At 49.2% G+C, this 18900-nt stretch overlaps 1 protein-coding gene across 9 annotated transcripts in view; it reads right to left on the bottom strand.

The window, feature by feature from the left end:
* TRMT2B (tRNA methyltransferase 2 homolog B) overlaps positions 1-18900 on the bottom strand; it is a 584889-nt gene that overhangs the window by 450936 nt on the left and 115053 nt on the right. For all 9 annotated transcript variants that reach the window (XM_069613012.1, XM_069613010.1, XM_069613015.1 and 6 more), the window contains one exon: positions 7931-8030. In XM_069613012.1, the coding sequence (XP_069469113.1) occupies positions 7931-8030 (100 nt within the window). The remainder of the gene's footprint in view (positions 1-7930; positions 8031-18900) is intronic.

The raw sequence follows: 18900 nt of genomic DNA, 5'->3' as shown, positions 1-18900 counted from the left end.
CAAAATTCACCTCGGCTCCAGTTTTAAAACATCCTCGCCCGGAACTTCCCTATATCGTGGAGACTGATGCTTCCAGTCTCGCAATGGGAGCAGTGCTTTCGCAAAGAGACCCAGAAACAAACCACTTACACCCAGTGGCATTTTGGTCCCGCAAATTTTCGGCTCCCGAAATCAACTATACCATTACAGATAAGGAACTTTTGGCTATTAAGTCCGCCCTTAAAGCTTGGCGGCATTATCTCCTGGGAGCCCGACACACAGTCACCGTCATCACGGATCATCGTAATTTACAGTACCTTAAATCAGCCAAAGCTCAATCCTCTAGGCAAATTCGCTGGGCATTATTTTTTGCCGAATTCGACTTTGTGATAACTTACCGACCAGGCAACAAGAATGGTAAAGCAGATGCTCTCTCCCGAATTGGAGTAGATGAACTCACGACCAATCCTGAACCCGTACCCATAATTCCGGAACAGAGAATCCTGGGTTTGATAAATGCACAATCCATTGAAGACATTGAAGCTAAAGTTAAAGAACTTCTGACTCCAGCAGAAGTGCAAGACTGGCAACTCAAGGGAAAAGATTTCACAATGGATAAGAACTTACTATACTTTCGAGGAAGATTATATCTACCATGTACCGATTTACAAAGACAGGTGATCTCTTGTTACCATGACTCCTTAATGGAAGGACATCCCGGCATTGCCAAAACGTCGGAAAAGATAAAAAGACATTTCTGGTGGCCGTCTTGGAGAAAGGACATTAAGGATTTCATAAATTCCTGTGGTGTGTGCGCTCAAAGCAAAAGCCAGAAGGAGAAGGCAGCAGGCCTCTTACATCCAATAGACATTCCTCCACACCCGTGGCATACTCTCTCCATGGACTTCATCACGGATTTACCACCATGCTCCGGATTTAATACAATCTTAGTGATTGTGGACCTATTCTCGAAGATGGCTCATTTTATCCCATTGAAAGGGTTACCTACAGCTTCAATTCTGGCCCGAGAGTTCCTCGAAAACATCGTTCGGTTGCACGGCTTTCCTTCAGTTTTAATCTCAGATAGAGGAAGTCAATTTATTTCCCACTTCTGGCGGAGTTGTTGTCGCCTAGCCCAAATTGACGTAAGGCTTTCAACCAGCCATCATCCCCAGACCGACGGGCAGACCGAGAGGACCAACCAAACCCTGGAACAGTATCTGCGCTGCATGTTACAACAGTCGGAGGGCACTTGGAAAGACATTCTCTGGATTGCGGAGTACGCTTATAATAATTCAGTCCATGCCGGAACCGGAAAAACTCCTTTTTTTCTTTTATATGAACTCCACCCTCGCACCTCAAATCTTGATCCACCTCAGACTCTTGGGACATCCGCTGTAGATCATCTGCATTCTACAATCACTCAAGCCTTTAAAGAGGCCACGTCTCACCTTAAGCGGGCCAAGGAACAATACAAGAAGTGTGCGGACATACATCGAAAGGAAGCTCCTCAATATCTTGTGGGAGATCAAGTCTGGCTATCCACCAAACATTTACCTCTAAAAGGACCGCATACTTTCAATCCACGATACCTGGGACCTTACCCAATCACTGCCATAATTAATCCAGTGGCAGTTAAATTGGGCCTACCTGCCCATATGAAAATACATCCAGTTTTCCACGTTTCTCTACTGAAACCCATGCAACCTGGAACCCGTTTGACGAAATCTCCAGACCCTATTCTTGTGGACGGAGAACTGGAATTCGAAATACAAGACATCTTAGACTCCAAGATTTCCAAATCAAAATTATACTATCTGATTGACTGGAAAGGTTATGGCCCCCAGGAACGATCTTGGGAACCGTCGGAACATGTTCATGCACCCCGCCTGGTTAAGAAGTTTCATCAAACTTTTCCTGATAAACCGAAACCCCCGGAGAAGACGAATTTGGGAGGGGCCTTGAGGGGGGGGTGCTCTCATGACCACTGCTTCCAAAGAGTCAGGACCTACCCAACATCCTTGGAAGCAGGCTCATAACATATACTATCGGCACCAGCAAGTCCCAATAGGGACCTTTTGGACCTTGTCCTGGCACCGGTGGTGCCAGGCTCATAGCATGGACCCGTCCTGGCACAGGAAGCGCCGGGCTCATAACAAGTGTGAAAGTGCTTGGGTGGACCTACCTGCAACAGACCATGCTGCTTACTTACCAGCAAGATGATGTTTCACTCTCTTCTGGCAGGGACTACTTTTCCTTCTGGGTGGGGCAGGCACCACTCCCTGGATCATTGATGCTGGACCCCTTCTGGAAGCAGGAACTCTTTTGCCTGGGCGAGGCTGTGGAAGAAGACACCTAAGCACTCCTATGGACTATTTAAACCACACCCGATTGGTGCAACGTGCTTTGCGTTATTCTGCATCTGCAGCAGGATGCTCACCGTGTCAGCTCCAGCGAATCTTCAGTTCCGGATCCTGTGAATACGAAAATTACCTGCTGGGAACCAATCTTCAGTCTTCAGCAGCTCCTGCAAAACAAAAGGCACAGGTTAGGCAAAGGCAAAGTTAGCGGTTCAACTTACCCGATCCATCGGCAGCATTCAAGGCGTTTTTTCTGCATTTCTCGTCCGGCATCGGGCCTGCAAAGACAAAGAACATTGGTTAGTAACGCTTAGTTACAAAACTGCTTACCTGTGTTACGCTCGCTCCAACTCTGCTCGCGCTGCATTCCGGCACCTGTAAAGACATTAAGGTGAATTCTACAGCCCTAGAGCAGCCTTTCTACTTACGTGCCTTCGTATTCACCATCATCTTGTTACGCTCTCTGCCACGAACCTGGGGGAGCATCTTCTTCGGCACCGACAGCATCTGAAAGGGAAAAGACATAGACATTAAGGAGATAAGACATTTGAAGAGAGCAATCTAAAGGGAACTTTAATACTTACAAGTCACGCTCGTGCAGCACACGGCGGCATCGCTCTCAACTTAACCTCTGCAATCAAGAGGCTGAACTCATATCCAGTGAAGTAACTGGACCCAGCGCCCCTGCACAAGACGCAGGATGGAGAGCCCAGCATTCACCTATTTAAGGTGAGCACAACAATCGACCAAGTACCACGGGGAAAGAGGGAGAGAGGGGCTTGGAACTTCTCCCCCTTCCAGCCACTAATACCTTGATTTTCCACTTGCAGACACCTCACCCTTCAGGTCAAACTTTCGGTGAGAAAGGGGCCAAATCCGGGAGCCAAACGAATCCTACGCCTAACGTTGAAGACGGTTTCACCGCCCAGTCAAGACCCGCGCCTCCGAGGGAACCAGGTGAGCGTTACAGACGGTGCCCCTGCTGGGCAACGCCGTCCCTGAAGGCTGCCAACGCCATGTGATCATGGCTACTGGTGCGACCCCGGCCTGGGTGACCCCAGAGCCGGGGTCGCAGTGTGCTGGGTGCCACCAGCCACGTGGGTCGCTCCGGTGATCCAGAGCGGGTGGGGTGACCCCCACCCATGTATCCGTGGCGTGAGCGCCGCAATGAGGGACCACGTCGGGTGATCCCGACCTGTGTATGGGGCCAGCCCTGTGTATTGGCCCCCACCAGGTGTGGCAGAGCTCACAGAGAGGCGGCCATCTTGGTTGGCTCTCTAGCGCCAGCCCAACCACTGTTTTCTTAATCACTTTTGCCAAATAAGGGAAATTGGACTTTGGGTGATAGTTGACCAGCTCTAAAGGGTCTGCCATAGGATTTCTTTTAGACTTGTATTGTATCAGGATTATTGGGGTCGTGGGGACTTGCGGGGAAGACTGTGGCCAGAGCCACCAGCAAAGGGCTAACAAGCCCTGGAGATGCGGCCCACGTTGCCCAGAAGGTCTGTGTGCAGCGTGAGCCGCGCAAGGGTCGCTAGATGTCTCATACAGTCTGCCCGTGGTAGTTGCTGATAAGTGAAGATTTACGGCAGGCATGCGGAGAACAGCATGACCGAGGTCTGGCGGAGTGTGGAAGGTGCATGGGGAGGCCGGCAAGAGTTGGTTCCTGCGTCGGCATTGCTGCTGCCCGCCTCCTGACGAGTTTGTGCTGCAGCAACGCTGGAGACAGTCATGCCTGGGAACAACTTGTGAGGCTCTCGGGTTTCAGTTAAGTGAGCCTCTTGAACAGAAAAATGCTTTTGGTCCGTGTGTGATCGGAGTTAAAACACATGTGCTTATTATTTTTGGACCCAAATTATATGTGCTCATTATTAAGGGAGGGACACACAAATCATTATGCGCTCGAGTTCACGTTTCATTTCATACTTTGCATGTGTTTGTTTCATGTTTCATTTCATGTTTCTTGCAACTCAGGAGGTTGTCATGGCAACAAGGCTATGATGTTATGTTTGATTGTCTGTTGCTCATAATGCCTCCATGTGTTTAGGCTACAATAACCCTCATTGCTTTTATGATGGCTTTTATGGTTAAATGCTTGGGCTATTGTCATACATGGGCAACTTCCCAATAGGCAGCGTGATGGGCAGCGTTTACATGCACCGTTTTCCCTGCAGCATTTCCACAACTTGAAACGGTGCGTGAAAGTTTCCATCCACCAGAAATGGAAGTTGCCATGATAACTGTCAACTAAAACGCACCTTCCGTGTCATGTGACACGGCAGCTGATCTCGCCGGCTACACTTACGCGCATGTCCCGCCTTCATACTACAGCTTAAATCCGGCATTCATCCATTCCAAGGTGCTTCTAACTGTAGCGTTTCTTGTATTTGATTTTCTGCAATTGCTCATTTCCCGACTCAACTACGTTCTCCCAGACTCCTTTCCACCTCATCCTGTGTTTCGATGCCTCGATCTTCCTGTAACTCGGAACGCTTCCGGACTCATTTACCTCACGATTCTGCTCTGGGTTTATCTTTCTGGCCACCAACCTCAGACCGTTACCGGACTGCGTTGCCTCTTGATTCTACCTCCAGTGTTCCTTCCTGGCTACTGACCTCGGACCGCTCCCGGACTCCTTTGCCTCATTAGGAATTACCATAAGATCCTTGAGTTCTGTTTCTGCTGCAGCCTTTGTAATTGCCGGTATTACTCTACCTGCACTGTATTAAACTCCACACTATCTTGAAAACTCTCATCCCTTATCTCATTCACATTACAAATATTAGCCTGCTGACTTACCTTTGCAATATTTGTGGACCCATTCTTGCCTGATTCTGGACCTTAGTCTTCACTACTACATCACAATCTGTACTGGTTCCTTTTTGGACTTACCATAGGACCACAACAACAAGTGCACTTTCGAATGCTCTGCTGGCCAGTGAACCAACCTGTTACTAGTGCGTCCCTCGTGCTGCCACGGTTATTCTTCCTATACTAACCCTCCTCTTTGTTATTTTATCCCTCTGTTTGTTCTGTTATGTAATTCTCCCTTCTGATTCAATTCGAACCTTTGGGATAAGCACATTCCCTTATATTAGTTGGGGAGGTACGTATAGGGGATCAGCCATTTCAAAGGGATTATGGTGTCTTTGGTTCTTCATACAGGTTCAAATTCCATATGCCCTAGCAAGACGACTATTCAGGTATTACTGTAATCAACGTATCTAGGTCTGTGTACTGTTGGTCCCATCTTGGTACTAATCATCTCTGTGTACATTTCTTACAGCATTGGTTTAAAGGTGTGCATGTTCCCCGCTCTTTTGTATGATCAACACATCTATCTGTCTATTGTTAGAACAGAAGAGGGGTGTATCGTAAAGAAGAGTTCCCTCAAGTTGAGGAGGCCTGACTTATTGGGGTCTCAGTGAAGTCAGGCTAGCTGTCGATTGCAAGAGGTTCTACTTGCTGTTTCCCCTTGCTGACCTTGGGACGTCTATTCAACAGCCCTAGTTGATATGGTATGGTGAGTAACAGATGTGTAGGTGATTGGGCAGGGGTAAACACAAGCTTAAATCACAATTAAGACTGATTGAGAGTGTTACTTGTGTTTTTCCCAACCTCCCACCCATCAATCTATCCAATCAAGTTACCCTAACCCTCTTTCTGGTTTCCCTAAAATCCCCCTACCTATCCCATAACCTCTCCCCAATTCCTCTTCCCCACATCGGCTGCATCGTGGTTACCTGTTACTGCTATATCAGGAACCCATTCCAGCCACAGTGGGAGAGTCGTATTCCATTCGGCTTCCGTGGTTCGGGAGGAGGTGTCGATATACCCCTATGGGTCTTGACATATTGACTATGGCCAATTTCATGCAATAACGAGCAGACCCGCTCCTAAGGACTCGTTCAGAAGCCCATGGAGGATCATTGAAACATTCTAAATTTATTTATTGCAGAGTTCTAAATATAGAATGAGGACAAGGGTCCATAGGGAATCTTGAAAGTTTAATGATTGTTCCAATCCTAACAAATGCAAGAGGAGATAAAAGGTCCAAATTCATTAAATATTTGGAAGAAAGGAAGACCTGAGAGGTGTCAATAGAGGCTGATGCACCATTATTAATGCCAGCATGAAATGATCTCAATTCTTACAGTGGAAGAAAATATCAATATCATTGAGCAGTTGATGTGACGTTTGAGTTTTGATTTTTTGTGGCCAAAGGGACCTTGACCAATACAATACAGGTATAATACAAACTCCTTCTGGAAGAATCCTGAGGCTATCATTGTGTCATTATAAAAATACTTTTTTGCATTGAGAATATTTGTTTTCTACTGCCTAGTGACAGAGAGGAGACTCACTTTGTCCTGGGGATTGTATGTTTTAGACACTTTCTAACCTCTTCCCTTTTCTGACCTTTAAAACAGTTACGGAACTGTATTTCCCTGTTTGTGCTTAAACAAGGTAACGTTTGCTACTACAGATGATAAATGTACAGAAGAAAAATTCATTTGAAACCATGCTCCATTTTATTTTATTTAGCCAGATTTATGTTACTATCTGGAAAGAAAATGTGGCACCACATTAAAATCAAAGGGTGCCAATGCAACCTTCCAGTTATGATGACTCTACTGAACAAACAATCAACTTATTTTGCAGTTTAGCTTTACCTGATGAAAACTATGAAACTGAGGCACAGTCATGTGTTTAATCATGCTATTGACTTCTCTTTCCCGGTCAGATTTATTTGAAGTTATTTACTAGCTCTCTTATTCTGATGAACTTCAGAAACTCTAATTAGCCACATGCATTGCTTGCTTTCACTAACATGTTTGATCCACTTTGCAGTTTGACAATCTTTTTTTATCAACCAGATCAATCATCTGGATTTTTAACAGGTTCATTAATGATGTGTGTATTTTTAAATCTTTATTTACCTTATATATGGGAGCTGCTCCAAAGCAACGTATTTGGTGAAGGATTTATTTTGTATATATGTGTTTATAAAAGAAGGAATCTGCATTGAGTTGACATCCTTTTTGTATTTATTGTCTTATACATTGCACACTTTCCATTGCTATGCATAGAAAGTTTTAAAATCCTTCAATGAATTGTGGATAATTAGTATATTTTTTTAAAATTAAACAAAGCAGTGCTGACCAAACAGTTTGAAAGTGAAGCAGAATGCAAGAGTAAAATCTATGACAGTGTCACTAATCTCTTTACCACGACTTGACGTTCTTCCCTAGTGTGTTACCCGCAGTTATAATGTGTGCCGCAAGGATGTAGGCATCCAGGTCTTGTGCAATGAAAAGGACCCATAACCTCAGCAGTTAAAAGGTTAAATTACGACTGAAAGAAACTGAAAGAAATAGCTGTTTTCCTTGAAGAGCTATGTTATAGATGGAAGCGTAAACCAATCAATCTCTTTTCTTGATACTAAAGGCTGTGCATGATACTCTTCCCATCCCTTGGTATGCAAAATCAAGTGAGTAACATAACAAAACAGAGCATGCAGATATAGGCCTGGCAGATTGTACTAGCTGCATATAAAGGAAGCTCTTTCAATGCCATTTAGTTTCACTGACCTCTGCTATCCCGCACGTAGTATCCTACGGTTTTTGGATCACCATCTGGACCACTGTTCACAGAGAAGGTAGACTTGTTTCGGTAACCATTTATCACTGGCTGGGATATGAAAAGGGATAACAAGGAGTATGAAGTCAATAAACAATAAAAGTAAGAGTCATTCATTAGTTTGGTGGCCTCTAACAGTTGCACGGGATGAATGGCGATCTGCATCAATCAGAGGGGTCCAGTCCATCAGTCCATGTAATGCCTGAACTATTCCACTGCTACCCTTTCTTACCATTCTATTTGTGCCTTTGGTCCATGTTATGCCCAGGTCACTCAACTGAAGCAGAACTCCTTTATTGCACAAGCTGGATCATGAGTCCCTACCATGTTTCGCTCTTTGATACCTTTTTTGATCATGCCCCAAGTCTTTGATAGAGATAGTTATCTTACCTTTCTACGATCCCAAAACTCTGTTTGCTTCTCAGGATATGCTCTATTCTATTTTCTGTTATACCTCATTTCACAGGGCCTGAGCTGCCATCTGGAATGGGTTATTACTTCCTCTTTTCAACTTTCCTTTACTGTTCATTGTTAAAAACTACTGTTCATGTGTTCAAATATTCAGCAAGTTACACTTTGCACACAGTTTCAGCATTAGCAATCTCAACAAAGTGAACGAAGAGGCAAAATCCCTAAAGAAGAACAAGTTACTTTCTTACCTGGTAGCATTCTTTCGATGGGATGGTCCGACGACGTATTCCATATCTATGACAGGTAATGTCCACAGCTGTGCTGCTTTGGAAAATCTTTGGCGTCTGCGTCCTGCGTCTATGACGTCGATGCGCCGTCCCCGAGGACCTCCTCCGACGGCTGACGTCACCCGATGTGATAAGTAGGACGCACGAGGCCCATAGCCTCAGTTATAGTTTTTTCCCAGAACGTGTGCCACCAGTTTTCTGCCAGTCAGACACACAAGGCCTTGCGGAATGCAAGCTGCAATCGCAAAAGAAATTCTGCAGCGGGGAAGGCAGGGAGGGAGCGATATGGAATACGCAGTCGGACCATCCCATCGAAAGAACGTTACCAGGTAAGAAAGTAACTTGTTCTTCGAGGGGATTGGGTCCTCCGACGTATTCCATATTTATCACAGACTCCCAAAGCAGTACCAAGCAAGGAGGTGGGAAAGAATTTAGAATACAAATTTAGCATGCCCAATCAAATTGCGGAATAGAGAACTGCCTTGCCAAAGGCCAGATCTTGCCCTCTGATGGAATCGAGGGAATAGTGACGTACAAAAGTATGTACTGAAGCCCAGGTGGCTGCATCACAGATGTGACGAATAGGAACTCCCCTCTGCAGAGCAGTGGACGCAGCCACTCCTCTGGTAGAATGGGCCCGCAAGCCAGCCGGAGGGTCCTTACCCGCCATGCGGTAACACTCGGAGATAGCTAAAATAATCCAACGAGACAAAGTCTGTTTCGCCACAGCTTGTCCCAAATGCTTTCCAGTATAACCAATGAAAAGTTGATTGTCCACTCTGACCCGGGACATGCGCGAGATATAAAAGCTCAACGCTCTCCGAGGATCAAGCCTATGGAGCATCTCCTATTCCTTACCAGGATGTGGAGGAGGATAGAACGCCGGAAGAACAACCTTCTGGCTCAAATGAAATTCCGAAACCACCTTCAGAAGAAAAGAAGGACGAACTCCAAGGACAACCCTGTCCTTATGAAACACAGTGAAGGGTGGCTTAACTGAAAGTGCCTGTAACTCACTCACTCACTCTGCGAGCGGAAGTAACCGCAACCAAAACCACAGTTTTCCAAGTCAACAGCCTCAAAGGGCAAGAATGTAAAGGCTCAAACGGAGCACCCATAAGAAACTTAAGAACAAGGTTCAAATCCCAACCTTGCACCAAAAAAAGTGACTGAGGAAACACATTAGTGAGCCCTTTCAAAAACTGCGAAATTAAAGGAATCTTAAAATAGGAACAATCTTCAGACGAGCGCTTAAATATGGACAGCGCCGCCAGGTAACCTTTAATGGTCCCCACTTGCAAGCCCCTGTGGGCCAAAGAAAGCAAAAAAGACAAAACCATGGGAATGTCACATTCAAAAGGATCCACATTCTGAGCTCTGCACCAGTCGCAGAACTTTTTCCAACGGCAACGGTACAGAGACTTTGTTGCCAGCCGCCTGGCCGAGAGCAACACCTCCATCACGTCTTCAGGGAGGTCCCAATCCTTATACCTCAACCTTTCAGAAGCCAAGCGTTAAAGTTGAGGGATCTGACCTCTGGATGGAGAACCTGACCCCCCCCCCTCCCGTGAGAGCAGATCGTCTCGGTAGGGAAGACGACGTGGAGGGCAGATGGACAAGTCGAGAAGGTCCGGGTACCACGTCCTCCGAGCCCACGCCGGACCAATGAGGATCATCCGGGAACCGAACTTCCGTAACCTTCGCAGCACTTGCGGGATGATGGGGACTGGAGGAAACGCGTACAGCAGTGGGAATGACCACTCCACCACGAACGCGTCTCCTAAGGCTCCTTTTCCCGCAAGCAAAACCTTTCGCACTTCCGGTTGACAGTGGAGGCGAAGAGATCCAATTGAGGGGTCCCCCAAAGGGCGAAAATCTCCAGGAGAATCTCCTGAGCCAGCTCCCACTCGTGAGAGATCGTGCTCTGCCTGCTCAGAGCATCTGCCGTCTCGTTGTCGTCTCCAGCCAGATGAACAGCCGAGATCGAAACTTCCTGCTGGATGGCCCAGAACTCGAGCTGCATCGCCTCCCTGCACAGAGGAAGTGACCCTGCCCCCCCTTTTTGTTGAGGTAGTGCATGGCCACCGTGTTGTCCGTTAGAATCAGGACACTCGTTCCGCGCAAAGTCGGCAGAAAAGCCTTGAGGGCTAGCCTGACGGCCCTCAGCTCCAACAGATTGATATGGAGTCTGGACTCCGACGGAGACCAACGACCGCTGACTGTCAACTCGTTGGCATGAGCTCCCTATCCCGTGAGGGATGCGTCCGTCACGATCGTCACCTCCGGCCAGGGCAGCCAAAATGGGGCCCCCTTCATCAGATTGCCCTCGACGGCCCACCACAGAAGGTCCCGGGCTACCGAGGACGGCACCTGAACAGGGTCCGACAGCCTGCCGGAGGACTGAGACCACTGGAGCTTGAGTGCCCACTGCAAAAATCTCATCCGCAGACGAGCCTCTGGCACCAGAAGAATGCAGGATGCCATGAGGCCGAGCAGTCTCAAGAACTCGGACGCTGGGAGATCCTGGGCAAACTGAAACTTGTGCACTAACTGCTGAATGTGAAGAGCCCTCACCTGAGGAGGAAAAAACAGCCCCAGGGACGTGTCGAGCACTGCTCTGATGTACTGGAGCCGCTGCGTTGGTGCCAAATGGGACTTCTTTAAATTGAGGGAGAAGCCCAGCCTGTGAAGGGAGTGGCAGGTGACGGACAGATGATCCAGAACTTGCTCCGCGGAGCTCCCCCTGATCAACCAATCGTCCAGGTAGGGGTAGACGTGAATCCCCCCTTTCCTGAGATGCGCTGCCACCACCACCATGAGCTTGGTGAAAACCCTCGGGGGGAGGTCAATCCGAACGGCAGGACCCGAAACTGAAAGTCGCCAACCGCAAACCTCAGGTACTTCTTGTGCTTGGGATGGATCGGCACATGGAAGTAAGCATCCTTGAGGTCGAGAGACACCAACCAGTCCTGAATTTGAAGGGCCTGGAGGACTTGAGAAAGAGTCACCATCTTGAACTTGTCCTTCCTGAGGAGTTAGTTCAAAACGCGCAAGTCCATGATGGGTCTCAATCCCCCGTCTTTCATTGAAATCAAAAAATAAGGGGAATACCATCCCTTGTTCCTCTCCGCTACAGGCACCAGTTCTACGGCGCCTTTCTCCAGCAGGGCTTGAATTTCCTGCGCAAGGAGCGGATCCGGACACTTCAAAGAGAGGTTCCCTGGTGGGTTGTCGTGAGGCCTCTGCCGAAAAGGAAGACAGTAGCCGTGGGTTATGATTCCAGAACCCACACATCCGAAGTAATGGCTTGCCACTCTACAAGATGCTGCGCCAGCCTTCCCCCAACCGGCGAACCATGGGACCTGGCCTCATGACTGAGTGGTAGCGGCTGCGGCGTTGCCTGAGGGTAAAGAGGCAACTGCCCGAGCGGCCTTGGCACCTCAAGCACCTTTATTTCCACCTCTGGCACTCTTACGATGGCCTCTTTGACTGCTAGCTCCCCTCGCTTTACTGAAGGCCGAGTAATAGCAAAAGGAACCTCCCCTCCATTGCTGTCCCCTAGGACGAAAAGGCGGAGGTTGGCGAACTGCAGCGCCCAACGACTTCGCTGCAGCTTTGGAGGTCTGCAACCTCTCAAGACTCTCGTCAGCCTTGCTGCCAAAAAGGTGTTCACCGTCAAAGGGCATGTTGAGGAGCCGGGACTGCACTTTAGGAGCGAACCCAGACTTCCGCAACCACGCAAACCTGCGCATTACGGTGCTCGCCGCCATGGACCGGCTGACACAATCGGCCAAGTCCAAACCCAACTGAACAGCCTCACACATAGCATCCTTGCCATCCTGAACCATAGCAAAGAAATCATCTCGTTCGTCCCCTTCAGGAATATGTTCAGCCGCTAATGCAACACAGTTCCACAGAGTGTGTGTGAAACGAGACAAGGCACATATGAAGTTGGCCGCCTGAAGCGCCATACCCCCTGAAGAAAACACTTTCTTCGGCCCAGCCGGCAAAACGTTTGTCGTCCCTATCCGGAGGGATGGTAGGATACGACGCCTGCTTTGCCGGGGCCGTAGCCGCCTGCACCACCAAACTCTCCGGAGTGGGGTGCCTAGACAAGTAGCAGGGGTCGCTACTGGCTGGACGGTATTTTAGCGACAAAGACTTGCCCACGCCACCGCCACCCTTCTCTGCATAGCCATATGAAAAGGCAAAACCGGGTCAGTGGAGGGACCGAGATCAAGGATGTCCATGAGATCATCCTGAACGAACTCCCCTGGGGAGCTGACCAACCCAAGTACTCGGTGACCCGAGACATAAGGCGCTGATATGAAGAATCAGCATGAGTGCCAGGCTCCGGCCTACAAAACTCCACCTCCGGAGAGGTGTCCAGACCACTGGCATCATGCAGCGACTGCCGCAGATCATCAAACTGACTATGGCCCGAGATAAGGTCATCTGGAACCGTAGCCGGAACCAAGCCCCCGTCAGAGCCTTCATCACCCTCTGAAATGTACTCCGGGCGGGGAGAGGAAGACCTCTGCGGACCAAAGCAGTGCCTGACCTTAGCCATAACCTTTCTAGGGGCAAACCTCATGCCACGAGGCCCCTCTGACACCACCGACTCGAAAGGCGTCGAGGGCGCCGAACGAGTCGGCGCCGGCATCGACAGAAAAGGCTTTGACGTCGAGCGAATCAGCGTCAACGTCAGCTGCAGCACCGCCAGCATCGGCGGCGTCGACACAGGCCTCGAAGCCGGAGCTCCGAGCGTGTCTCTCGACGACCCCCTCAGAGGCAAAGCCTCGAGAGAAATCGTCGATGACCTCGGTGCCACAGTAGTCGACGTCTTCTTCGAAGACGGCACAGGATCACGCGGTCTCGAGCGCGTTGAGGACCGGGACCTGGAACGGGCCTGGCGAGAACGGCTACCCTTGTCCGAGCGGGACCTCTCCCGCGAGCAGTGCCGACCACCCGAGCCCAAAGGCGTACGGGCGGTGTCTCTCGACCGGTGCCGACCGACCCCACTCGGAGGCACGGACGGACCGGTGCCCTGCGATTCAAGAATCGCTAGCATCTGCTTCCCGAAGGAAGGCCATTCCTCCGGTGTCGCTTGCATGGAGGGATAAGCGACCCGCCGACGGGTGGAGTCCGCGGAAGAGGGTGGTGAAGGCCACCTATGCTGGTGCTTCCGGGAATGCCTCGAAGAGGCGGAGGAGTGGCGAGACCGACTCCTGGAAGGAGACCCACTAGACTTCCGACGATGACGCGGAGAGTCACCCCTCCAGTCATCCGTCGAAAGCCCCACAGACCTCGACTTCCGGGGCTTAGACACCCGGCCTACCGACAGCTTCTTCTTGCGTTCCCGCAAGGCCTTTGCCGTGAGCGACTGGCAGTCGACACAGTCGTCCGTATCGTGGGCCTCCCCGAGGCACCAGAGGCAGGCGTCGTGCGAGTCTGTGACCGACATCTTGGACCCACAGTCCCCGCGGTTCTTGAAGCCCAGACGCGGGGTGTAAAATGAGAAAGACATTGCCACGAACAGGTCTTCACAAACCGAACAGGTTCAACGAACCGAGAATTGAAAACAGCAAACTCCAACGAGTCGAGGTGCACCGAGATTCACGAAGCGAACACGTTCGCGGAAAAAACGGAACTGAGGCTATGGGCGTCCTACTTATCACATCGGGTTACGTCAGCCTTCGGAGGAGGTCCTCGGGGACGGCGCACCGACATCATCGATGCAGGACGCAGACGCCAAAGATTTTCCGAAGCAGCACAGCTGTGGACATTACCTGTCATAGATATGGAATATGTCGGAGGACCCAATCCCCTCGAATAAAAGTTTTGAAATTTACCAAAAGACCTTTGTGGCGATTTCCTCTATATGCTTTTTAAATTCTATTATTGAGCACTTTAAATAACGGAAAAATATATGGAAATGGAAGCAACATCAAGCACATAACAGCACACTCAGAAATCAGCCTATAAATGGAGTAAGTAGCTTTATAGCGAGAGTTTGACTGAATAATATATTTCATTACTGCTATCTGGTGGCACTTCAGTGAAGGATCTAGACTATACACTTTTCAGCTTGTAAATTTACACAATATATATAGCTATGGATCGTCTCAGATCTCTAAATCTATCAATAGAAATTAGTTGTTCATATACAGATCATGTATTTTCATCAACCCTAGCTTATTAAAGTGTCCTTACTATATTGGGAGCAAAGTGAGGAGAATAGCTTTAATCCAGCAAATGAATAATTAAAAAAGCTCAATGGGAAGGGTTGACGATATAAGCATGCTGTATGGACCACCCACAATTTGTTGTGGATACTGTTGTAATCTTCTCTTTCCTGGCAGGAGGGAACCCTAACAGTGCAGTTTCCAGAGTGGCAGATGCAGCCATTACCTATTTCAATTGTACATGCTGTCCCCCTGGGAGCGTACCATACAAAGGCATAGAATGGCGAGTCTGGGAAAATAGATAGTAGCTTTTCAAAATCATGGACTCCAAGAGCACCACATAAGAATAGGGTAGAATGAAAATATCCTAACTTCATCTGGAGAGTTTCCTGGCCCATGTCAGTTTGATTAGTAGGTACTTCAGCTGGGAAGAAAATCATGCACTCCAAGGCTGCCACATTCATAGAGAAGAACACAAATATCCTAATTTAATATAGTGTTAGCATGCCCAGGTCCACGGGAATAGAAGTAAAAAGGTATAGAAATTGTGGGGTAGTATGATCATATCGAATTATGGAGATTCTTACCATAAGTGAGATAGAAGCGAGATCCATCTATAGACCCGTCAAGCCATCTTTGCAAGAGCTGGGACCTCATATAATTATAATGTACTAGATATTCTGGCAACATGGGTTCCAGGATAGCAGACCTACTCCTGACATCACCCGAGCCCAATTCTTCCCGCACTCATTTAGTGACTTCCATCAGGGACCACACTGCAGACTTTCATTAACTGATGTGGAGTCCAATGGAGCTGTCAAAGCCCTTCCCTTCCTCAATAACACAGGGTTAATCAATAATGGAAGGGATATCGTAACCAGGGAACCTAAGTTAAAGGAAGGAGAAGGCACTCTGTCCAAGATGGCCACCACCATGTCCTCTGGAGAGCCCCCCCCGAGTGTCTCTGCACAGCTCCCGCCTCAGCTGCACTGTGATTGGCCCAGTATCAGCCTATCTGCTGCTAGTATCCACAGCCAGCAGGCCCAGCTCAGGAAGGCCCAAAAGCAAGGCCACTTCCTGTGGGGACCAGTCAGGACCTGGATTCCTGGGCACAACTCTCTGTTCCATGCTCCTTCGCTGCCACGCTGCCCACCAGAAAAATCCTACCATGTATCGGCCCCTTCATGGTCTCTAACGTAAGTAAGTCCCATGCTGATTCATACACGCCTCTTTCTGTCCACTGCATCTCAGCTCCACTCCCTGCATCCAGGCTCCTTGTTTCACCCCTAACACATAACCTGCCCCTGCCCCCACTCACAATGTGTCTGCACGCTGCCATCCACTATCCTAACCCTCTCTCTCAGCGAATCTATGTGATCACTGCACCGCCCATAATTCCGCCGATGAAAATGTCGACTCCAATTACGGCGCGGCGCAGTGATCAGATAGATCACTTTTGCCCGCAGGACCCAGCCCGCAATCCTCCAACCTGCATCCCCCACTTACCTTTACTGCAGCACTGTGTACGCCACCGACTGCTTTTACCCCTGCAGCGTCAGTTCCTCCCACTTATGTGGGGCAGTGCTGCCACAGCAGGGGTCCTTTTTTTTTTAATGCGCCGCTTACCTTAATGCTAAGCGGGGGACACCCTTGCAACCCCCGGCCCCCATTACACTGACTAAGGAGAGCAGAGGCCACCCCCGCAATCCCTGCTCACCTTAGTCAGGGTAATGGGGGTCATGATTTTTGTACTGCGCTCAGGCGCAGTATTAGTATTGTCGCAACAATCGTGGTGACATTTTGGTATGATTCCCTCTCAGCTGCACACACTGCATAAATCAGTCCCGTCCATTGCGCAACCTACCCTCACTGCGTTGTACTCTTCAGCATCGCATACTCCCAGCAGCACACATCAAGTCACCACCCTGGTGAGCAAACACAATCTTGCTCAGAAGCAACCTTCTCTACTCTTACCCATACCCAACATATGCCCTGCCCCTACTGTTTGCATTCCTTCACCCCGGCCATCATCAACAGCTGACCGCGCAATGAAACCATCTATAAATGCCTTCAACCCGTGTATGTCGTTTGGTGCTCCAAATGAACCTGATGTTACCTCTATTTTGTTACATGACTCGCTTGATGTTACTGCTTCACGTGCCTCAGCCGCTCCAATTGTTAGCTCGCTACATGCTCCACCTCACTGCAAAGTGATGCATGCGCTTCGCTAGATACCACTGCCATGCCGTGCCCCAGCTCTCAACACTGCCACATGTGCCGCCCCATATGTTTGCCTGAAATGTGCCCAACCGGACTACAAAGTAGCATGATGGCACTGCCTTGTATGCCCCTTCTGATTACAATGTTCTGTGTGCCTCATCCAAGGATTATGCTATGGGTGTTTCACCCAATAACAATATGCACCCCAGCAACCTGTTAGTCTCTACTTATGGCCCACCTGCTTTGCTCATCTACTCTGGGAATTCTATCTCTGTACCCCTACAGCCTTGAACACCTGTTTTGGTGTAGGAGATATGCCCACAGAGCCCCATATCAGGGCCACTTTCTTCCTGTCCCCTGCTAAACCCTTCATTCAGTCTAACATCCTGCACTTCCTCCCCCACTCTTATGCAATCTCGCCCTACCCAAGCAACTTCCTGTCAAAGCTTGCAAGCAACCCAAGACCACTAAGCGGCACTGGCACCCTGTCACCTACCTGCCCTAAGCCCATGGGTGCCCTGCCTCCTGCACTGCCCAATCCCATGAGTGCCCTGCCTCCTGCACTGCCCAAGCCCGAGAGCCCTGCCACCCATGCTACCCAAGCCCATGAGTGCCCTGCCATCCAAGCCCTTGAGTGCCCTGCCACCCAAGATATCCAAGCCCATGAGTGCCCTGCCACCTATTCTACCCAAGCCCATGAGTGCCCTGCATCCTGTGCTACCCAAGCCCATGAATGCCCTGCCACCCATGCTAGCCAAGCCCATGAGTGCCCAGCATCCTGTGCTGCTGAAGCCCATGAGTGCCCTGCCACCTGCTCAGTCCCTCGAACAACTTGCAACCCCCAGACCTAAACCCATGACCACTTCTCCACCCCTTCAGAAGCCCTAAGATTACACAACCTCAGCTCTAGAAATTCCCAGCACCCTGTTGATCTCCAACAGCTCTCCTACCCTATCACAACCAACCTCAGACTGCTTAGGCTATCCCACCAGACCTCGCAACCTCTACCACCTGAACACCTTCCCCCTACCATGAGTCAGCATGCCAACCAATCATCTCCTACTGACCAAAACAAACTACTTAATTGCGCCCTTATGAACATCAGAACCCTGGGCACCCACGCTATAGAAGCTCATGACCTCATCATCGACAACCAAATTGACCTACTAGGCATCACAGAATCTTGGCTACATAGTGCCTCAGGCCCTATGCTCAGCATTGCTTTCCCCCCTACCCCCAACTACTCAATCCACAGAACGGACCGTGCGAACGCCATTGGTTGCAGAGTCGCTGTCATCTACAAATATGACCTCCATATCCACTCCATTCCTCTGCCTCCTACTGAGGGATTTGAAACGCTATTATTTAAACTTAAGACTAATTCCAAGACTTCGTTCACCATTCTCCTTCTCTACCGGCAACCTAATGCCTCCAGCTCACCTGTCTCTGAAATCCCCCTCCTCATAACACCTTTCCTCAAACCAGCCACCAAATGCATAATTTTAGGTGACTTCAATCTGGGTTTCAATGATCCCACAGATCATAAAGCTACCACTGTGGTCCAAGCCCTCAATGACATGAACTTCTGACAACTTGTCTCTGCGCCTACCCACATGAAAGGTTGCACCCTTGACTGGATACTTACAAATAATTTGACCATTGATATATCCCTCAGCAGCCAAGTCCCATGGTCCGATCACCATCTGATTGAATTTAAACTCGAAACCCCTCGAACAACACCCGACCACCACCCAGCCAAATCCTAGCAAAAAAAGTACTCAGATGCTCACTCATGAAACTCTCAAACCCACCTTGTTT

This window comes from Ambystoma mexicanum, chromosome 5p, assembly GCF_040938575.1.
Source record: "Ambystoma mexicanum isolate Mex_15411 chromosome 5p, UKY_AmexF1_1, whole genome shotgun sequence".
In the NCBI taxonomy this organism is placed as follows: domain Eukaryota; kingdom Metazoa; phylum Chordata; class Amphibia; order Caudata; family Ambystomatidae; genus Ambystoma; species Ambystoma mexicanum.
This window is presented reverse-complemented; position numbering and strand designations above follow the sequence as displayed.